The 24231-nt window shown below is 36.2% G+C and overlaps 1 protein-coding gene across 1 annotated transcript in view; it reads left to right on the top strand.

Annotated features, from left to right (window-relative positions):
• The window catches only part of trpc3 (transient receptor potential cation channel, subfamily C, member 3), a 37575-nt gene extending 13608 nt beyond the window's left edge, over positions 1 to 23967 (top strand). Inside the window, exons 3-12 of the mRNA XM_026919727.3 lie at positions 3320 to 3505; positions 8816 to 8980; positions 11252 to 11468; positions 13278 to 13511; positions 13986 to 14250; positions 15250 to 15445; positions 17359 to 17568; positions 19798 to 19881; positions 22696 to 22771; positions 23175 to 23967. Of these exons, the coding sequence (XP_026775528.3) occupies positions 3320 to 3505; positions 8816 to 8980; positions 11252 to 11468; positions 13278 to 13511; positions 13986 to 14250; positions 15250 to 15445; positions 17359 to 17568; positions 19798 to 19881; positions 22696 to 22771; positions 23175 to 23302 (1761 nt within the window). The 3' untranslated portion in view covers positions 23303 to 23967. The remainder of the gene's footprint in view (positions 1 to 3319; positions 3506 to 8815; positions 8981 to 11251; positions 11469 to 13277; positions 13512 to 13985; positions 14251 to 15249; positions 15446 to 17358; positions 17569 to 19797; positions 19882 to 22695; positions 22772 to 23174) is intronic.
• Positions 23968 to 24231: the final 264 nt, after the last annotated feature.

The following is a 24231-nucleotide window of genomic DNA, read 5'->3' as shown; positions in this document are numbered from 1 at the left end:
GTTTCACAGCACAAAAACAAGTCAACAATACATCAGCTCACACTGAAGAAATGGTTCAGGTTCAGATTTCACCATTTAATTAAAGTCTTTCCCTGATACAAGAGAATAAGTTTTACTTAAGAATAGACAATGTGTAGACACTGGAGAAACTGTCAGGTGACTGTCATGAACAAGTCCATAAACTACTTCTAAATAACATGTTAACAGTTTATGGTGGTTGATGTTTAGACCCCCTATAGACCAGGGGTACAATAAAATACTTCAAATGACTGAACTGAGTACTTGAAAAAATACTGCAACAAAGCTTTTAAACATGAACCATCATGGCTTCTGTTCTCTGTTGCAGTTTATCCAATCACAGGCATGTATGTAAATGAATTAGCTGAACATAGCTCATCAGACCAGAGGCTAGCTACAGGGCTACAAACATTAGCTCAGATGGAGAAGAGCTTTCGCAAACGTTCATAGAGTTTTCATTTTATTTACTGGTCTGATTAGTGACCCTATGACAATGGTTGTTTTTAAAGCAAAGTTGAACTTTAAAAATGAAAGGACTAAAGATATATATATGTTTTTCATCTGTTCAGAGTCCATGGTGCTAGTAAAAGGTGGTAATATAAAGCACCATTATGAAACAAAACATGACCACTTTAACCAATTGTCTTATATAACTTATAGAATTGAAAAGAAAAGTGTTGTCACCACCACCAAGTGTTGTTCATGTTAGTTGCTTATCTGGAACTTTGTAAGCAAGCAATTCTGAGTCTGGATTGTTACGAATTTTTAGCTGAACAAAATTTTACATTCAGTTGTGGACTCTGTTGACACTATTTTATGATCAACATTAATTTGCCATATTGTAGAGAATAAGTTGATAGACTGTCTATAGATAGTTTGTGGCCTGTCTAAAGCATACTATCCAAACAGTGTCAACAATGAAAAATATAATTAATCATTGTAGTATAAATCTACTTAGCGTGTCCATGATGTAAGGTTTTAATTTATCTTTGTCTTCTCTTTCCTTAAGTGAAGCTCTTAGACTTGCATACTGAGAGAGTCATTGATTCTTTGGCCACCAACTGCAATAAAAAGAAAACAAAACAAGTTTACAGGGTGTGGGTGCTATGTACGCTGTCTGGTCATTCTACATTAAAATAATTAAATGGGTTTTTTTTTCTAGTTTAATCTTCATCTAATATTGTAATGAACTTAAGATCTTGGATGAGTCATCTGATAAAATCTGCCTGGCCTTAAAATTTTGAGTTTTCTCCTTATAAATCCTAAATTAAACTGAAAGTTTTTTTGTTTTGTTTTTCCTTTTGCTCAACCTTTTTATGAATTTGAATAAATGAAGGTGTTGTGGTTGGGTTTTGCTCAATTTCATACAAGTCTACCAAACTGTACTGAAAACTTAAAGCTAGAGCTTTACCTGTGACTGTTAGAAAGCACAGAGACTTAAGACTCCTTCCATAAATTCAAACTAAACATAAACATCTCCTGACAGAAAACATCATTATATCAACCTTTGATATATAAGTTTTCACATAGGTAAAGTGTAAGACCATGTTGTTTTGTCTAGTGAGGTTCTGTGTATACCTCAGAACTCATAAATTTCTAATAATTGAAAATTGTTTATCAGTATTAATGGTATGCTCTGCTTGAATACTTTTCACACTGGCTGAAAAAGAAATGCCTGATATGCTTTTTAATTTAACATAGTGCCAAGAGCTTTTTTCTTTACAAGGAAAAATGTATTGCATTTTATACAACATAGGAATTTTAATATTACTACTTTATGAAAATGCATGGAATGTTTTTTTTTTCTTCAGGTTTTTATTCGCAGGGCTGGATAAGACGTTTAATTAGAATTCCCCTGCTCTTCTCAGCAGATACTGTTATCTTCACTCTCTCAGTGTATAACTGTTATAAATGGCAGTCCTGGACTGAATAAGCTTGGCTTTGATGAAGTAAATGTGCATAGTAGTGCCCCTCATATCAAATCCCTTCAGACAAGAATTGCTCGACGAATCTACGTCCTAGTAAGCCGTAACTGAATTTGACAGCATGGTTGCTTTGCTTCTTGGAGGAAACACACAAAGTATTTGTCAGCACCTAGCCAAGCAGAAGTTTCAGGACATTCAGGATCTGCTGTAATTCATACTTTGGCAGGTAGAATCTGCTGCTGCTGGCCCAATATGCCGAAGCAGCTGGTCCGGAGTCGAAACCATCATTTTAATTTCTGTTTCCATTTATTCAATTGGCAGACACTTTAAGTGCTAGTACTGAGGAGACACTAGTCATTAATCAGTCAGTCACAACAATGAAGAATGACACAGTCTTACTAGTGCTGAGTAAAGAGACAACATTAGTACACAGTAGTATCTGTTTAGGCCTGTCACAATTATTATATATCACAAGGTATAATCAAATTCATCATCATCTGTTTATTTATTCTCAGTCAATGGCTGTTTGTAATTGTTTTGTCATCTAAAGCTGTAAACTGTATGATGTTTTTGCCCGATTTTGCTGTTGCAGGGGAACGTGGGAAAGGGAATGGGAAAGTCTTCAGGACAGAGGACACTATGGCTTCTGGTTTCTCTGTAATATAATAAGCTTCATTTATTAGATTCAAGAGAGAGAAAAAAGAGCAGATGACAAAATTGTGTATTTGCTGTTTTGTTATGTTAACATAGATCCTTCTTCTCTCTATCTCACTCTCTCTGTCTCCCACTTTGTCTATCTCTGTCTCTGTATCTTTCTCACCACCTTTCACTGTTTCCTGCTGTCTGTCTGTCTTTGTTTCTGTCTTTCGCTCTGTCTGTCTGTCTGTCTGTCTGTCTCTCTCTCTCTCTGTCTCTCTCTCACCCTCTCTCTCTCTGTCAGTTTTTTAGTTTTCATTTATTGGCATGACAAATAATTGTACATTTGTATTGCCAAAGCAGCTACAAAGGAAGGATAGAGTAAAAACAAGAGAAATAAAATAAAAAGACAAAACAAAATAAAATACTAATAGATTAAAATAAACAAAACAAAAAAAATAGTGCAAACAATGTACATAACTTAAGGACACTATATACAGAATAATTGAAAAAGGATGGATAAAATGAGTAAAATAACAGAAGTGAATTTACTAATAAAGGTAAGAAAAAATCTAAAACAATAATAAGAATGAAGAGCAATCATAGCAAATAGAAGAGACACAAGAGTGAGGCAGATCACTTGCTGCCCCTTATATTGTGGCAGGCCAAGACGTATTGTGCTGCTAATAAACAGTCTTTATCTTCTCCTGTGTCTCTCTCTCTCTCTCTCTCTCTCTCAGAATGACTACAGGAAATTGTCTATGCAGTGTAAGGACTTTGTGGTGGGCGTGCTGGACCTGTGCAGGGACACAGAGGAGGTGGAGGCCATCCTGAATGGAGACGTATCTGCGGAGCTGGAGGAGGGTCAGCACCATCGCTCTCTCCTCAGCAGAGTCAAACTGGCTATCAAATATGAAGTCAAGAAGGCAAGTAGCTCAGCTTGGCCTCTTCTGTTGTACATCACATATGCAGTATGTGTGCTTTCTACACCATATGCTCAGCTTAATATATAACCACCTCATAACAGCTAATTCCACTAATTGCACCCTCCATCTGCTGCTGTCTCTGAAAGTTCCATCCAGAGATATAAAAGGATGAAATACAGTGTCCTGTGTATTTCATCTTGACATGCACTTTGGTCATGCTTGTGTGTTAGTTACACATGAGTACTATATGTTCTTGGCCTTGGCTGTCTTAAACACATAAATACAAAAATAGAACCCCTCCCTACTGACTCACCAAGGTCATTAATATGAGGGTTAAAGGAGGGGGTTAATCAAGCTAACAGCAATGAGCTAGAAGTGCAATTTCAAAATGGGCTTTTGGAGGAAAAGATTACCACAGGGGTTTGCTGTCGTGGTCAAAAAAAAAAAAAAACAAGCCGCTTATCCATCTCTGACATAATTGAGATTTAAATGGATGGCAGCATGTTTGGTGTGTTGCTGTGTGATCAATGGAAGCTGTGTGATGTATGATTGATGGAAATACTGTATGTCTGGAGAGCTGGTCCCTATTTTGGTTTTCGGAAATAAGCCACAAAATCTTGGCTTTATATCACCATCGAACGAAGAACAAGTATCTCCAAAAATCAAATTTTTTTAGAACATGGAAAAACTCTTTCTTTTTCATAGGAAGTATCATACAAAATAATTGCAAAATATAAGAATTTAGACACATTTATGCTCAGAAATAAAAATGATCTTTATCACATCATCAGTGTACATTTAAAATGGACTTATGTGGCTTGTAGACACCAAACATGAATCTACGTGGTATTCTTATGAGGAATTCCACCGAGTCGGCTTCTTTATATTCCAAAAACATGGCCATTATGAATAATAAATAGATGTTTTCTATGAATCAACCAGCAGTTTCAATCAAAACCAGTATGTTTAATTCATGTATACTGCTGTGCTGTCCTAATATGTAACATATACGTTGATATATATATATATATATAAAATTCTGATCATGCCATTTAAATAGAATGTATGCTGGTGGCTTTTTTAGAATATTGTACTCATCAATGTTATGTGAATAATTTAGTGGTAGAAACAACCAGAGGGCTGACAAAATTTAAACACATTTTCTGCCTGATCATTTCCTTTTCACAAGATTCAGGAATAGAGTTTATATCAGCTAATTTCCTCATCTTTATGAAGGCAATAAATATTTGGCAAGTCTGGAAGATTTGTTAGACATTTTATCAATTCTTTTAATTATAGAGTGTTTTGGCTTTGCCACCGAACTAAAAGAGGATCTCTCAGCTTATATTACAATGCTAACCTAAAATAATTAAACAAACAAAAAAGTCACTAGATGTCTCTAGATTGTCACTATGTTATATTTGGAAGATTATCTTTTTTTTGTTTGTTTGTTTTTGCCGTTTTGAAAATTCTTTTAATCTTTGGCCCATGTATAAATCAGCTCCTGCACCAGCTGCATGGCATTATATGAGATTTAAACAGGATGAGCTATAAGTTGTCCAATACTGATTTAGCACTTTGCACATATTATCTAACAGCTGTCAGTGTGAGATTTAGCCATGAATGTAATTCCCTGTTAGCTGTAACTAACGCTGCTTACAAACTGGTGTGAGTTATGGTTGCTCAGACAGATCCTGGCTGCAATCTTACAGCCTTTTGATCAGCGGCTGTTGAAAACTATACAGCTTTAAGGTTATTTAAGTTTAGTTTCACACTAAGCTAACAATAAAGGACTTCTAATACTGTAGTGTGAAGCTCATAGGAGTCAAATGTGTATGATGGTTTTTTGATAAGAATCTGATGTGAATTGGAGATTACTGGCAATGTTAATCTAATTTTAAAAGCATGATTAATTGAGGTCAGCTATGCAATATTAAACAGTGTTATTATTCTTTCCAACACATAATGTGGCTTCATTCATTAAGGGTATACTGTATATATACAGATTGTTTTTTTACTCCTTCCTCAAAATAGTCATAGCTGTTCTACCTTCACTTCACTTGACTGCATATTTTAGGATAATCAGACATATTTTGAAACACATCACTGATATATCAAGCAGCATAGCCTATGTTAAGTAGGGCAGATATGAATTTAACACCTATAATTCCCATTAGATACACGCAATTAACCTACTACCTCAAATCAGACCCGCATGTACACCAGAGAACAAAACCGTCACCATCCATCCTCTGTGTAAGCAGTGATCTTAGCTTTGGCCCAGAAACCGTGATTTACCTTTTCAGCATGTACTAAACTCTTTACTGTATCGTGAAGGCACTTCTTTACTTGTCCTGTAGTCATTTCTGATTTAAGGAGCTGATAAGGAGAGATAATAGTTTGATTGATTAATTGATACAATGGACTTGGTGCAGACCCTAGTAATCTGTTATTGCAAGTAAATAATACATTTTATTGATCTAAGTCAGTACTATGTTTGGCTATAATTACAGCTACAAGGCTTCTGGGATATTTCTCTATCAGCATTGCACATATGGATCCTGATAATTTTCCCATTCTTCATGGAAAACATCACACAACTTGATGCTACCTCCACCATGGTTCACTTTGGGGATGGTGTTCTCACAGTGATGAGCAGTGTTGGGATTCTGCCAAACATAGCACTTCATGCCATAGCCAAAATGTTCAAATTTAGTCTCATCAGACTTGACAACCTTCTTGCATATTTGCTGAGTACCCAGCATGCTTTTTGGCAAACAGCAAACATGATTTCATATGGCTCGCCACTCTTCGATAAAGCACAGCTTTGTGTAGTATCCATCCTGTGGTCGTGCTGTGTACAGTTTCTTCTGTGTGAGCTTCAGAGCTCCAAGATGGACAGAGCCACAAGTAGGCTTGAATCAACCCACAGTCCCTCAAGACACATTCATCAAGAACCTTCTCTGTTATGGCACCCAGGTCGTATAATGAACTTCCCTTGGCTGTCCAAACAGTTGAGTCACTGTCTGTCTTCAAACAAAGACTGAAGACTTCGTCACCAAACACTAAAACTAGCACTAAATCTACATAACTTATTATTTTAAAAATCCTGTACAGTCTTTGCTGTGCTAATTCTCACTTGTTCTATTTGTACTAGCATGAGGACATATTTTCAACAGAAAATTCAGTGCACATCTATAAGTCGTTTTGGACAAGAACGTCTGCTAAATGCTGTTAATGTAAAATAAATGAAAATGTTGACTGCTCCTCTGACTAAAGAACTCCTCACGCAGTCACTGACTTCTGGTGGACAGCCTACTCCAGGCAGAGTTAAGATTATTTTAATTGTTTTTTTTCTAATGAATCACACTTTAACCTTTCACATTCAGATACTGATTATGATGATCCTCACTATGATGTTGATGAATGGCATGTTGACATTCCCCTCAGTCTTTTGCTGTCACTCTTAGTAATTACATGACAGTATCTGTGAATGATGTGTTAAAAATACTTCACACTTTCTCCTCTGAACAAAATTCAATCCATCACCCAGTCCTCAGTGCCTCCATCCTGGCCTCTGGAGTCTGTTTCTCAGGCAAGAGTCTAATCTCACTCTCTACACCAAGTGCATATTTTGAGGCATAAACCAGCTATGGATCCATGCACAGTCCAAGCACAAACACTGAGAAGTTTCTTCAGCCATCATTACTGTCTCTGCTGTTCCCTACTGAATCTATCTCTCGAGAATTAGGTCAGATCTGTTAATGAGATTATTATGATGGCTCTCTGTTTCTCTGACATTCCCACATAACATGCAGAAGACCACCTATCCTTTCAGTCACTGCTTCACCGAGCTGAGTCAAACAAGCTGTTTACCTCTACACACTTTCCTTGGATCCCCACCTCTTATTATTGTTGGTGACAGTGTGCAATCTCAGTAAAATGCCTTTACCAGACGAAAAAGTGCATTGCTTTGATGGAAATTATTTGAGGAATTGTTGACAGATTCACTGTAGGCAATTTAGCAATGAATATAACCCTTGGGGACACGCTGTTATAGGAAATTAATAAATGATGGGGTGGTGTGATGCAGCCTGATACAAAGTGGAGTTACTGATACTCACTGATACCACACATACCACAGATATTTTTCTATTTATTAAAGAACGTCATGCTTTTTATCTGTTCACCGTTACATTTAATGTTGGAACGTCTGTGAGACAAGTAACACTTACTTCATAACATCTATAGACATTCATTCCTTCACATCAACAGCCTCTCTTTTTCTCTCTCTTCAAGTTAATAAGATGTAACCATGAACCTCCAAAGCACTCCATCCTCCAGACTCTCGTGTGCTGGAAAATCTATGACTTTTATAAGGCGCTGACACTTGAGACTCCTTCCATAAATGCTAAATACACATCTCCCCACAGAAAACATCACCATTTCAACAATTATACATATTTTCTAATTTGTTTATATGGAGTGTCAATCATACAAGTGCCTGTTTAAGTTGTTAATATAGTAATGATAACGTATTAGAACAAGCATGTTATGACTGATTTGAAAATGAACCAACATCTTCAAATCACAATCAAGAATTCATCAGCTCTGTGGTATAAGCATAAATAAAACATAATATTTTAAAAAATATTGGTGTTATTATGGTCTGAATTGCACTTGTTGATATAAGAAGGCAGTTAATGTCAGAAAGATGAAGTTGTTTACCTCCACCCATAGTGCCAGTGAATCTGCTGTGTTTTGGGGGTTATGTATTCTCGATACTGTGATACATGTAGTCAAATCTATTCTTATTTTTGTGACTAAAAGGTTTTATCCATTTATTGAATCTGATTCTGAGTTTTTATATAGCTGGAAGTTTTCCTCAGTGATGTGAAAGTACAGTATGATGATATTGATACTGATATTGTAATAACCTGATATTCTGGACGTATCACAATATCTTTTCATAACATCTTGGAATATTTTTATAACAATTACAAACTTCAAAGAACTTTGCTATAAAGAATCTTTAAATTGTAAAAATGCTAAAATGTAGTTACAGAATTTTTTGCCTCCTTTTCAGAGTTAAAATAATTTTATTATTTTTAAAATAATTTTATTATTTTACCAAATTTACTTGTTACCAAACCTATATATTGTTTATCATTTTAAAGTATCATGATAAAATATTTTTCCCTAATGTGAATCTGTGTCATCCAATAATGAAGTTACTTTCGTTTGAAAACTCTGTTCTTATCATATACATACACGAAAACTCAAACACCTGCACATTTCTTTCCTCTCCAGTTTGTGGCCCATCCTAACTGCCAGCAGCAGCTGTTGACTATCTGGTATGAGAACCTGTCAGGTCTCCGAGAGCAGTCCATCGCAGTGAAGTGTCTGGTGGTGCTGGTGGTAGCTCTAGGCCTCCCCCTGCTGGCTGTGGGGTATTGGTTTGCTCCATGCAGCAAGGTATGGTGCCACAAAACAACTTCTTAAAGTAAAACCTTGACAAATTCGAAAATACATGATGGTTATGATTAATATGTTCTGTTCACTACTTAGGATGGGTTTTACCCAGTGATCCCAGGCCATCTTGTTGTTGCTGTTGTTGTTGTTGTTTTAGCAATATAGTTGTAAACAACATGGCTTCACACTTATTTCATAATAATGTGCAAGAATCATATGAAAAAATACAGTCTGATGATCAAGGTTACAGTCAGCATTAGTATTCTTACCTTTTCTTACATTTCACACAAAATTCCAGCACATCACCCTCGCTTATTCAAATTCATAAGAATTTAAAGTGAGATCAGCTTGAGAGTTAAAAGTTTTAATTTATTTAAACAAAAATTATTGTTTCATAGTTTATCATTTTTATACTTGTATTTCCACGTTCAAGTTAAAAGGAGTACAATTAGATTGATTTTATTAGAGAATCTGAGCCAAATGCATGACATTTCACATAAAGCACAATGTTTGTCTTTTAGTACAGCTGTGAAATATTCTGAATGTGAATAGCTGAAGCTTGAGCTATCTATTCATGTTCCAGGCAATGGCTTGGATTCTCTTTTTTTTTTTCTAATGGCATTATTTCATTTTTAAAGGTTCAGAGCACAATACCCAGACTGTATTATGGTGATTAAACTACATTATTATTATTATCATGATCAGTAACGTAATTCATTTCAATTTTATAATTCATCATTCAGTTTAATTATGAAGATCCAGTGAAATATACACTAGTGTTGACATAGTGAGTGTTCGTCATTTTGATTTTATGCAGGCATTATTATTTTCATGTGTCCTCGTAAGACAGTGACTTGTAAATCACAGAAACGGAAAAGAGCAAGGTTTTTTTTTGTTTGTTTGTTTTTTTTTTTGTGGAGTAGTAGCAGATGGTACCAAACGAGCTACTCTGGCAGATCCGTCACTAAGAGATGAAAATGCCAAGATGACATTGCAGAGTAATGAGGATCAATCTTTATATTTAGCCTGAAACTCACTGGTGTGTGACATCTGATTTCTCAACAAGGTCAGATGGTCATGCCATATATTAAATTGAATAACAGAATGTATATGAGAGACAAGCAAATTTGTATGATCTAATAAATCCTTTATTACATTAAACAGCCAAGATAGTATTCATGTTTTGCGTCAAAGGTCAGCCTTTGCTGTATTTTTAACAGAGGTTTAAAATGCTTCTTTATATTTACAAAGCTTTTAAATCAGTAACTTTATGGTTGTCCAAAGTAACTTTTAAAAAGATTATATGCTACTTTTACATTATAAGAGTGAGAGGCAAAAATGTGTGATGGCTTCCATGGCTTCTTGGATTTCTAGAGCTTTACTCCATTAAGCAGCCATGGGACCCGCTTGGATCACAACATGAGTTAATGTAATCCTCTGCTTGCAAATGACCCATAACTTCATCGAGTTGTTGTTGTTTTTGCAATAAAGTTAACATTTGAGTCCAATACATTCCATCTCCTTACACTGGTGGAATTAAAACTGACTTTCATTGAAAAACCTTTAGTTGTTTTTATTTTTGATTCTCCTGGCAATGTTTGGTATTTAGAGATGAAGGAGGTAGTCATGCATGTAATGAATAGCTAATCAAGTTCATTATACATCTGTGGCATATGTATGATTACCACAAACAAGAATTTCGACACATTGCCTTGTAGTGAGAAAACAATTCGAATCCCAGAATGGAAGCTGAATCCTATGTACTCACTAGTAAGTGATGAAGTTATACGTGATCATTTTCTATGTACGTGTGTGACAGAAATGTTTTCGCTACAAAGCAACAGCACGACAAGTAACATTTCACTTGACATTTTCTCAATTCTACGACATGGTAAAGCAACAAATTATTGTATTTGGTCAGACGTTACTTAAGTTCTCCACTCTTTTCAGTTCCTACCTGCCTGCTAATTCCCAACTACCTAGCATATAACAGCTACTAACAGGGGAGGGTGAAGGCTAACATATACTTCCTCTGAGACAAGTGAAGCCACCCAACCTCAATGCAGTGTAACACACACTGAGCAAAGCGCTATCTGCCCTGTTCCGCATATATGAGCTCACAGATGCCCACGATTGGCTAGTGTCGCTGTCCCCCGAGAGCATGGCCAGTTTTGCTCCCCATGCTCCAGGCAATGGTGTATATCAGTGTTATATATGTGGAACACCCTGCTGTCCATGAGCAAATATCTCACTTTGCTATGTGAATGTTTCCAGCTGGGTAAAGTCCTGCGCAGTCCCTTCATGAAGTTTGTGGCACATGCTGCGTCCTTCATCATCTTCCTCTGCCTGCTGGTCTTTAATGCATCTGACCGGTTTGAAGGCATTAGCACTCTGCCCAACGTCACGGTCACAGACTACCCACTGCAGATCTTCAGAGTGAAGACCACTCGCTTCTCATGGACCGAGATCCTCATCATGGTGTGGGTGGCAGGTAGGAGGGTAACTCAATAAATTGCATGCTCTTTAGTGTTTAGTGTTATATTTAGTATTATTGCATGTCTACTATGATTAAACTGGGACCGCCCCTGGGCATTTCTAGACATACCTACTGAAGTCACAGATACTGACAGGTGACAAATTAAAGAAAAAAATAGTATCTCTGTTTTTTTTCTGACATGGTCCACTTGTCCCCTTAGAAGGTATGGTCACTGCAAATCAATACAAAGGTCTTCTGACTGATCACCATTATCCTATGATTAAACATTTCTATCCTGATGGGAGTGGTCTTTTCCAAGATGACTTCGCCCCATACACAGGACACAAAGGCTCACTGAATAGTTTGAAGAGAAAATTGTGTAAATAATATGGTATGGCCATCACACTCAAAAGATCCAAATCATGAACATCTATGGGAGATTTTGGAACGGTGTGTTAAACAGCGCTCTCACTTACCATCATCAAAACATCAACTGAGTGAAAATCTTTTGGAAAAGGTTGTTCATTCATTTAATATAGTTCCAGACTTGGAACTATATGATATAGTTATAGACTTGGGAGACTTGCCAAGGTGTGTTGCAGCTGGCCCAAAACCTTACTAGGAGCTTTTATGCTGGTTTTTTCTTTCATTTCATTTGTCTATACTTATAAATGTTTTCAGCCATTTAAAAAATTTTAGTAGTAGTAGTAAGATGTTTCACCATTCATCAGAGGGCCTTCATTGATTCTCCCACTAATATTTATGATTATAACACAACCTGGGTTGCCTTGACTTACTGACTTTCTGCTGCTAGACAATTGATGCATTTAGCGGTCAGTCTTTTAAATACATTTAGAAATAAATCCTGTTCACTCTTCCCTAGTGTATTACACTGTTCAGTGTAGTGTGACAAAGTAGTGCATTCATTATGTCTGGCAGCTTGTGTGCTGCATGGAAATGATCATCCATTACAGAAGTCATCATGTTGAGTGACCCACACAACACACTCCGGACTAATTCCATTTCCAGCCCTGTTGTGGTTGGCTTGTCCTTGAGTGGTTCGTGAATGAATGGGTTTATTTCTATTACATGTCCGTCACAGTGGCCTTGAATGTGAATGATTTTTAGCTCTGTCTTGACAAATTTCGGCTCTGCAGATCAGTAAATTAGGCCGAATGCAAAATATGTGACTGCCCTTTGGGAGTACTGTTTCTCAGTTTCTGAGCTCCATTTTAGTCTAGTTTACTGTTCTCCTCTTGCACCAATAAAAATTGGTTCAGTAAAAATTCCTCTTGTTGTCTTTGGATCAGTACTATTAGAAGAGTAGAAAGAAATTGATATCAAGTGCCTGTCTTTGCCATGGACAGTCTTCCCTGACATTTTACATACTCATTAATATTCAATAATAGACCACTGATGCTCATTAATATTCATTAGTTTGCCAATAGCCTTCTCAACAAAGGGAAAAGCATTTTACATCACAATATAATCTGACGTCTTCTTTGAAATCAGTGTGTTGGACCCAGTTGCAGTTGTTCTTTCTTAATAACAGTGAGGTTACTGCACCTTCTTCTGCTTTGTAGATCCAGTTTTGACTTCTTGTAAAAGACCTCAAGAAAGCATTCTTCTAGTATCAGAATAAATAGTCACTTAGAACACCATAAAAGATATAATCTTTTAAATAAAGCTCAAGACCAACCACATCAATTGTCTACTGAGTCTCCTCAGAGACAGAGAAGAGTGAGATAAGAGATCAATGGACTAAAACAGTTTTTCTTATTTCATGTTATTTAATGGTTCAGAAGCTTTTCATCCATCCTGCAGGCATGATGTGGTCGGAGTGTAAGGAGCTATGGACAGAAGGGCCAAGGGAATACATCCTGCAGCTGTGGAATGTTCTGGACTTTGGCATGCTGTCCATCTTCATTGCAGCTTTCACTGCCCGCTTCTTCGCCTTCATGCAGGCCATGAAAGCGCAGGAGTATGTGGATGAGAAAATCCATGCCGCTGACCTCTCTCTGGTCACGCTGCCACCCGATATCAAGTACTTCACGTACGGTGAGTAGGAGAGACGGTTGTACTTATAAATGGCTCTGAAGTGGTTACAATTAGTTTGTACAACCCTTTCACATTCTCCCTGACGTACCTGTTTGTCAGGTAGTCCTGATATGATACATGTACACTTCATTTTAAGTTCTTCTGAGTCTATTTTTGTAGATAAATTGTAAAATAGAGATACATTTTTTCCCCTATTCAAAAACCATGGAGGATGCATATTGTTTAGGAAATGTAATGACTTACTTACTTACTACCAATATTTATTTCCTGACATTTTAAAGATTTAAAAAGTATTTTTAACTCAGCAAATTTTTTAGTTAATCCACAATTAACTTTTACAATAGTTTACCTAGAATTGGCATATGTGATTAGTCTAATATACAAAATAAGATGATGAGTGAATTTCACAGTATAAAAGTATACAATTGTTGTACTAACCGATGTACAATATTTGTTGTGATTATGTTCCTCTAGCGAGGGATAAATGGCTTCCCTCAGACCCTCAGCTCATCTCAGAGGGCCTGTATGCCATTGCTGTTGTGCTGAGCTTCTCTCGTATTGCCTACATCCTCCCAGCCAACGAGAGCTTCGGCCCGCTGCAGATCTCTCTAGGACGTACCGTGAAGGACATCTTCAAGTTCATGGTGCTCTTCATTATGGTCTTCCTCGCATTCATGATTGGCATGTTCATCCTCTACTCTTACTATCTGGGAGCTAAGGTTAACCCTGCCTTTACCACGTGAGTTACAATCAATCCGTCCTTCTCACATACTGGTGAGGCATTACATCAGCAGTGTTCATTTATCAGAATTTATCTGAAAGGTACATTCTGAATGCACAGACTGAACATATATCACCAACAAATCACATGAACACACTGCAGTTCATTACCAAGAAAATAACTGTTTCAAATTCTGGTTTTACTACACCGTGTCTTGCATAAGTATTCATCCCCCTTGAACTCATTTTTCAATAACAGAGACTAGGTTTTTTTGTTGTTGTTGCTGGGGTTTTTTCAGCAGCAGTCCACAATACATTTTAAAATTAAAACACATAAAAAATGACTTTTTTAAATGACTTTTTGATGAACCATATGTTTGACATCCCTACATTAAATACAGGGTGAGAGCAGGAATTGTGAAGCATGCAAAGGCAATTAAGTAGTCCTATAAGATCATTTCAGCCCAGTTTGCTCACACACTGCAACTCCAGCATCTGACCAATTTCAGATGGAGAAAGTCAGGGCTAAGTGTGAGGTTGCCCGACCAAAGAACTCATTTCATGCTGTAGTTCATCTTCTCCAGGGACACAGTCTCGCTAAAGAGTGCAGGAAGGAATGAATCACGTTCTCTAGCAGGACTGTGTGTGTGTGTGTGTGTGTGTGTGTGTGTGTGTGTGTGTGTGTAATTTCCTCAGGTCTAGTAATTTCATCAAGAGAGCTCTAGGACACCAAGCAGATTTACTTTACAGTCATTTCCTGTTACTAGTTACTCAATCCTCTGTCTGTTTGACTTTCATTAAAAAAATGACTTGAGTTCCTTGTATTAATATATCACCATGTCTGAAACATGAATGTTCTGATTTAAAGGCAGAATAAATTGTCATCACATTTGTTTTATTGAATGAACTTATGCAATAACTATTTCATAAATATATTAGGTTAGTCTTCAAACAAGAAAGGAACTGAGCTAAATACTACATAACATATCCATCTGTTTATTTATCTTTGTCTTTGCAGAGTGGAGGAAAGTTTTAAAACTTTGTTCTGGTCCATATTTGGCTTGTCTGAAGTCTCCTCCGTGGTCCTGAAGTACGACCATAAATTCATAGAGAACATCGGCTACGTCCTGTATGGGATATATAACGTAACTATGGTGGTGGTTCTGCTGAACATGCTCATCGCTATGATCAACAGCTCCTACCAGGAGATAGAGGTGAGTCCAGAAAATCTGATATTCACAATTACATAAAGTTGAATGGAAAAGTTTGCATATACTTAGGAAAGAAATTAGACAAAGAAATTTAATTCATGGCAATTTTGTGTGTTTCACAGATGATCAAATGATCACATAACAAAAATAGTCATGTAGTGTATCTTAAGATATTGATAATAAAAAAAAATCTAAATGATATTAGGAAAGAAAGATATGAGACACTGATGAAGAGAAAGAAGGAAGGTTGAGTGTAATGAGTCCTGGTTATGAAATTAGCATATGCAATAAATGAGGAGAAGTGTTAAAAAAGTAATCAAAATCAAGCAACACGTTGAAGGAAAGCCTGTTAATTAAAATGATTTATACACAACACTTTTGAATTCTCAAAGCTGATTAGTCAGAAGATGATTAATTTTCTATAACACCAGCTCTGAGAGTAGTGCAGCTCTAAAACAAATCACAGGTTTATATTAATGCACTCGTTCATATACGTTATTATTTCTGTAGTAATAACTCACAGAGACTTGTATGGCGGATGCTCTATAATAAACGGAATCTAATAATAAACAGATTAAAAGTGGTGAAGATTTATGTAAGGAGATATTTATATAACATTTATGGAAGCATCGGCGCTTTGTAACAGGTAAAATTGTTTTTTGTTTGCTTGTTTTGTTTTGTTTTTTGTTTTTTTAGTTTTCCACAATGGAAAAAGTCTAACAATGGATGTTGGACTTTGTATTTTTTTTTTCTGTAAACAGCTTTTTTTTAATATACATTTCAAGAGTAAGTATAGGGAACGACTCTTTTTTTATCTCCTAGAACATAAGTGATTATTTGTTTAGCGTATGTTCCACAACATTAAATGTAACTATAAAAGGTTAAAAACTATGATAATCTCCACTTATATCATGAAATGTTGAAGAAAAATGAAGGACAGTGGGACAGAAAGAGAATCTCAACCATTGTTAATGGTATTGGATTTTTACAGGGTACTGACCACGATTAATGGACCATGAAAGACCACAGGAAACATGTGCCAGTTAGTCCACTATCCAGATTAGGACAGTGCAATGTATAGCACAGTTTTCCCCATGCTTTTGAGTTTTATTTGTCTAGCACTTCAAACAGTCCAGACCGTTTATGATAAACACGAGGGTAAAAGTGGCAAAAAAACACACACACACTGAGATGGAATGGGAAATTAAGGCTGGGAGCCAGGAATTTGAAAACCAGTGTTCCCAAAGGATGATCTTTTTTCCCTCTCCCTCTGTCAATCAGGATATTTCTAACCCATTTTTCCCCATTTTCTCCCCAATTTCGTCTCCTGCCTATTCCCTCCCATCAGCCAGCTCTCTGGAGTCATACAACAGTTAAAAAGCAAGGAGAGAGAAGGCTAACACATGTTCCGTCTGGAACATGTGAACAACCAGTCAACCGCATGTTTTCAAACTGCTGCTCATGCTGTGTCACAGGGCAGCGTAACACAATTGGAGGAAAGCGCTGTCGACCCTCTTATGCATACTCCCACAATTGGTTAGTGTCGCTGTGATTGACAGGGGAGAAAGTATGCCATCCCTTCCTCCCAGAGAGCACAGCTAATTTTGTAGCTCCTCATGAAGCTGCTTAAAAAGATCTAAGCGTATACAAAGCCGTTTCTTGATTACTGCACAGTTCCGTATGTGTTATTTCTTTGTTAATGTCATCCTACAATAATAGAAAATAGTAAAAATAAAAAGAAAACCCTTCTACGAGTAGGTGTGTCCAAACTTTTATTTCCTAGTCTATACGTAATAGTCTTGCAGTCCAGCGCCTGTGAGCCCAGTACAATTGGCATATGAAGAGTTTCGGATTTCTAGATCAGATTTAAAGCTGTGGCGTAATGTGTACTGGATTTAACAGATTCTGTTTTCTAGGATGACGCAGACGTGGAGTGGAAGTTTGCCAGGTCTAAACTCTGGCTGTCATATTTCGATAATGGTAAAACCCTGCCACCTCCCTTCAGCATCGTGCCCAGCCCCAAGTCCTTCGTCCACTGCATCAGCAAACTCATTAGCCTGTTGCGTTGCCGACGGCGACAGCTCAACAAAGATGTAGAGCTCGGCATGGAGAACTCCAAGTCTAGAGTATGTACATGTGTCTGTATGTGTAGATTTATGTGTGTGTTTGAATAATGCATGTATGCTTTTCTCATCTCTTATTTGGACCAACACTTAGGTTCTTCCATTTTTCCTTCTATCCCTCTTTTTCTCTCCTTCTTTCTTCCAGCTCTCTTTGACCAAGTTGAAAATCAGCATTTCTACTAGTCATCAAGGTCATGCAGTTGTCAATCGGATTGTGTATCACTCTATCTCTCTAATAAATCCAAAGTAACCTTTACACCTATATCAAATTTATCAGGGCTTCCCCTCAAGGACAATTTGCTAGCATTCATTTGAGACAAGACATATGGCTTTATTCTCCTTGACCCCGCACTGAGCGTGAGTGATGCTGAAATGTTTTATAGGGTGAACGGGGACAATCCTTGTTCATTATTGTGGCACCTATAATCTATCTTTTCATAAACCTACAACGAGGTGTACACAGGACGCAAAGAATAACTGCATTACAGTGATGCACGAGTGGTGAAATTCAACACATTTCCTAGGAGCGTCTAATTCAATCTGAGCTGCTGGATCTCTTCTTGTGGGCTGGGGTAATTGAAAAGCTGGCAAATTTGACATATTGCCGTCAAAACGAATCAGGGAATGGGTTTCTTTTGTCTCACTTTTTACAATGAAGTGGATTTTCATACCTAATTTAAGTTCTTTTAATTAATCTAATTAATTTAATTAATTAGTTCATTTTCTTTTTCAGTAAAATTTTGGCAAGGCTTGTGTCACTCACTGGAACAGTTTGTAATTTTGTCATTTCTAATGCTCCAGCTACATAACATTTCTTGCTTATAAAGGTCCAGAGAAACAACTAACATGATATGAAATGAAAGAATGGTGACAATAGTTACAATAAATTAGGTCATGGTTATAAGTAAGATACTCTGGTGTTGTTATGTTTTGCTTCGTGGTTGTGAGTCACTTTAAAACTTTTGACTAGTGCCATAAAACACATCTGTTTTGAAGTTGATGCAGGGAGAATAAACTCTTACTTCTCTGTCCACTTGTCTTTAAACATTCTATTTTTGTCATTGCCTTGTTCAAAACAAGCCACATCATTAGTTCACAGACCTGAGAGAGTAAATAAAATGAAAAATCTAAGAAAGTCTGTAAAAACACACCCCTTTCTTACCTAGTCCTGCAGCTAGTCTCAATTCCAATGAGCTTCTTTCAGCTAAATAATTTACATAATTATCTGATGTGACTGGACAAGTCGCAACACAGGATTTGCTACAAAAGCTGGTTCATGTTTAGAAAACATGTTTAGGTTTTTAGATCTGCTACAGTATTTTTTCAAGTACTCAATTTGGTCCAATGAAATGATTGCGTTCCAGCATTTCACGACCTCTGGTTTAGAGACGTTTACTGCCTGCAAGGTGAATTGCAAAAGATGATAAGCCTTAACCTTCCCCTTCCCTTAACTGACCCCAGCCTCTCAGCTGAAATTACACAAGCATCATGTGTTGCCTTTTAAGATTTGTGTCCAAAATGTTTTCTTGCGCTGAAATCTATAGCAAAAAACCAGTGCATTTGTACATTGTGTTTGACCAATCAGATGAAGACTTCATGAACTGTATTTATATATATATAATAGAGATAGAAGGGATATAATAATAAACACAGACATTCCAAACTGCACCCTGAAATAATTTACAAATAATGTATCATGTATAAAGTCCCATGTGATTCTACTTTACATATTTTATATTGGAGGAGTTTAATAAGAGTTTGGAGATGGTTGCTAGAGTTTGCTAGAGATGCTAGAGTTTGGTAAGAAAGGATGAGGGTTCATACTGTTTTTAACACATTTCAGCAGTGACACCTAGTGGCCCAACATGCTCAATACAATTTAACACATTTCAGCAGTGACACCTAGTGGCCCAACATGTTCAATACAATTTGTAGGCTGATTTTTATTTATAGTATGATTATTTAGAAACCTAATGTACTGTATACTTGGGTGCATTGAGCATTTCAGAATTTTAATGAACTAAAATTTCATTAAAATTCAAAGAAAACACTTAAATCATGCCCATGTCTATGCTTTAAATGCACAATATATTGCAATATGTGCGTTTAAATGTGCTTCTCAGCCTACATGCCGCATGTAGCTATGTGTGTGCATGTTCAGTTAATCTGCACTGGTTAATTTATACCAGAATCCGCCTGCTCCTGACAGAATGTGTGTTTCACTGCTTGCAGCTAAACCTGTTCACGCAGTCCAACATGCACATGAGTGAGTCGCACAGCTTCAACAGCATCCTCAACCAGCCCACGCGCTACCAGGCAAGATGCATGCTTAACTGGCATCTATATTCCCTACATCCCCCTCACTTTCTGCCTCTTCCTTTCTCTTCTCCTTATTAGTCTTTGATATTCACCAGGACTCCTGCCAAAAAGTATATTTCACACTCAACTTTTTAATTTGGCATTTAATTGTACAAGTTTTTTTTTACTAACTTAAAACAAAAAATTGTACTTGTACATTTTGCCTATGCCATGTCTTATTATGTTATACCTATGTAATTTATTGTAATTGTTCTTCCTGTTTTTGTGGCACATACTGTAAAGATGGGATCTGTCATGTACAGCCTTGTGGTTTTATTAATTTAATTTAATTTATTTATTTACTATTAAATAATAACATTAATTTAATAGTATTAATAATATTATGGTTATTAGTTATTGTTTTGTTATTACAATTATAGGTACAGTACCTAACTGATGCGAATATTTTTTAATTGAAATCTCAGTAACAAAAACAAATGCAAATAATGCCAACTAAAAGTATTGGCACCCTTAAAAAGAAATGGCCAAAAAATATGTTTTATAAAGAAACATTACAAACAATAATTTGTCCTGAACTGAAACTTTTTGGAAAAAGGTTTCATATACATATATATATATATATATATATATATATATATATATATATATATATATATATATATGTTTCAAACTTCTAAAGCAGATGAAAACTTGAGGAAGTGAAAAGGAAATAAGATCTGTTTCAGAAATTAATTGTTCTTTTTAAGTTTTAAAATTTACTTGAATTGGAAATTTATTTGAATTATGATATGATACAACCTTGTATACATCTTGGATAACATTTGTTCCCAAACACAAAGGGGAAAGGAAAAACACACACAATACACTTTACCTAGTCTCAGTATTGCACAATACTCTGTAACCTTACACTATATTTATTAGACGCCATCTCCATAGCAACAAGCTGCTCAGATGATATTTGAACTTCCCCAAGCGTGCCACAATAGAGCTACAGGTGGAACTTTGTGATGTGGTCAGATAAGACTTAAAAGAAACTGCCAGTATATTTGGAGATAAAGGGGAATGCATACAAGGACAAGCACTTGATACCCACTATAAATATAAAATATAGAGGTGGATCATTAGAGCTTTGGGGCTGTTTTGTGGTTGGTGGTTCAATGTCTCTTCTGAAGATTAATGGGATCATCAATTCAGCTAAAGAGAGGATATTTCAGCTCAAAGTGTAGTTGCATCTGCCAGGAGGTTAAATCTAGTCAAAACAATGATCCCAAGTAAACATGCGAATCAGCACAAAAATATTTTGCCCGACCATCTCATTCTCCTGAGTTGAACCCTACCTAAAAAAATAGCTTAAAATATTGTGCATGGACGAGTTGCCCAAGATCTATCTACCCCGCACAGACATTACAGTAAGAGTCTCAGTGCTGTTTTTCTCTCCAGGGAAGGATTTACTAAATATTAATTGTAGGAGTGCCAATAATTTTAAAACCAGTGTTTTACTGGAAAACTATTACTATTGCACTACCTAAGAAAACTCTGAGTGTTTGAAAATGTTTATTCTATACAGTCCTCCCATATATTTAACCTCAATGTACTGTATAACTCATTACATGCTTTATTTATTTTACTCAATAATTTTTGCTTATTTTTATGAGTGCCAGTATGAGTATTTTTATGATTTTTATGAGTGCCAGTAATACTAGAGTTTTAGTCGACTGTATTAGTCATGGTACGATTGACCAATAATTTGCCTAATAGTTAAACTGTTGGATTATTTTCATAAAATACTTCTGTGCTGGGACTGTAAGGTGATCTGTAGATTTTTTTCACACTGGAATGGGTCTCTAGTTATAAAATAAAAAATAAATGAGGGCACATGCTGTAAAGTAGTTCAGTTTTTTTTTTATATATTAATGGTGCTACGTAATATATTATTTATACCACAGTGCTGTAATAATTCTCAGTTCTGATTGGTTAGAAGGTGTTGATTAATTTTCTATAACAGCAGATTTGACAGCTCTGCCAGGCAGGTTTATATTAATGTGCTCGTATTCATGACAATATTTGTAGTAACAACTAATAGGGACTTGTATGATGGATGCTCACTAAAAAAGGATTTTTAAAATGTATAATCCTTGATATGGTAAAGTTTCCTGTGAAGAGATGTTTATTTAGCATTTATAGAAGGAGCCTCCAGTGTCAGTTCTTTGTAATGTTTTCCAACACGGAAAAGTCTGAATGAGGGAGTGAGTGTTTATAGCTGTTATAATATAAGCAAAAACAAGAACTAACTTGTTTCACAAGCGTTCCGTTAATGTAATACTGAACATCACTATAAACAGATAAAATGTATGGTGTGTCATTCTTTAATATATAAAAAAAATGAGTCATTGGCAAATTGCTGTGGTTTGAGAGGAACAAAACACTTCAGGGAGGTGACAGTTGCTTACTGATTAGTTTCCCATAGCAGCACACCCACAAACTTTTTTATTCCTTGCTTACCTATAGAAGTATCGTCTAGTCACTCTTCACCTCTCATCTCCTCCTTTTCCTTCTTATTCAAATGACTGGCAGTTATAACAGATTTACACGATTATCACATATTCTAATCTCCTTATGATCTTCCCATATGGTTAACCTTAATATACTGTATAACTTATTACATGCTTTATTTATTTTACTCATTATTTTTTGCTCATTTTTAAAAAAGAGTGCTAGTAATACTAGAGTTTATTCAAATGTATCATAATGCAGCTTTGTCTAATTTGGACAATACTTTGCCTAATAGTTAAATCATTGATCTTCCCACAGCAAATTATGAAGCGGCTCATAAAGCGTTACGTCCTGAAAGCACAAGTGGACAAAGAGAACGATGAAGTCAATGAAGGTAAGGCTTGTTTCAGATTCCTTCTCAACCCAGATGAAACCACTGGAACAGGCAGGCTTTTAAAATTATAATAGCTTCAGCTAAACTGTGATTGAATAATTTTTTGAATATTTAACACATTAAACTTTCAGAAACGGGACCAGCTTTCCATTCGTCATGCTCATAACTACATACTCTTTCTGTTAAGTTCACTGTAGTTACTGAATAATTAGCAGTAAGATGAATAACTGAATTATAAGCCAAAGCTTTAAGGGGTAAAATAAACACAGACATGCCGACGCATGCTCTTACAAAGTGCATGACTGGTTTTTCTCCTCCCTTTGTCTATATGCATGCACTGGTTGTGTGTGCTTATGGCTCTGTTTTATACGTGTGCGTTTGTTCTCTGTTTTGTTCATCTAAGGCGAGCTGAAAGAGATCAAGCAGGACATTTCTAGTCTGCGCTACGAGCTTTTGGAGGACAAATCCCAGGCCACAGAGGAGCTCTCTACGCTCATTCAAAAACTCAGTGAAAAAATTCACGCATCATAATCTTATCCTGGGACAGTGAGCGTCTCTCGAACAGCCGGGATGCTGCAGATCATCACACCCCAGATGATATGATTAATTCAGTTGTGGCTTTTCTTTTGCCAGCGGTATGCAGATTGAGTTTTTGTTGACACCTGCCACAACAAGCCAAGTGTGTCAGTGTGTCAGTTTGAAGATTCAGCATTACGTTGTTGAAAATTTCTCCCTCATATACACACACACTCACACATATACATAAATCCACTGTCTGGATTTAGCTCTAGGTTTAATTCGTACAGAGCATGGAGAGCAGGAATATATCTATCACTAAACCCATCAATTTAACTTTCAATAATTCTATCAATAAATAAACCAATGATGTGTTTATTTAGCACAGGGGTTCCCAAACTAGGGGTTGGCAGCCCATGTGGGGTCATTTGATTTAAGAGAAACTTGTATTATTAACTTATTTTACAAAGTAATATTATGAGTATTGCTCTAACTAAGTAATCACAGCCATATGAAGAGTGTGCATGATATTTCAGCAATAAAAATGGACATCTACCTCCACTAATTCCTTGACAACATCAAGTGACTCAGACTCAGTGAAGAAGTCAAGAAAACAAACACAAACACATGCCAAAACATTTACTGAATATGAATTTATATTGAAGTCCTAAATTATAAATCAGGAATAAAAAACGTAAAGGATCAAAATCATAAAATCCATTTGCAGTTCTTTGTCCAAAATGTTTGGGAATCCCTGATTTAGCTGATGAATTTAATGATAGATATACAGTGTATTTCATTTTGCATGTACACTGCCAGTCAACATTTCTGAACACTCGGTAATATTTTTGGTTTAACCTCTTGGAAATGGGTTGAGCTGAAATACTCTAGAATTAGAAAATCTTAGTAAGAAATAGGTTTATGTGAAATGAGTAATATTGTGA

Source organism: Pangasianodon hypophthalmus, chromosome 9 (genome assembly GCF_027358585.1).
Source record: "Pangasianodon hypophthalmus isolate fPanHyp1 chromosome 9, fPanHyp1.pri, whole genome shotgun sequence".
NCBI classification, from domain to species: domain Eukaryota; kingdom Metazoa; phylum Chordata; class Actinopteri; order Siluriformes; family Pangasiidae; genus Pangasianodon; species Pangasianodon hypophthalmus.
This window is presented reverse-complemented; position numbering and strand designations above follow the sequence as displayed.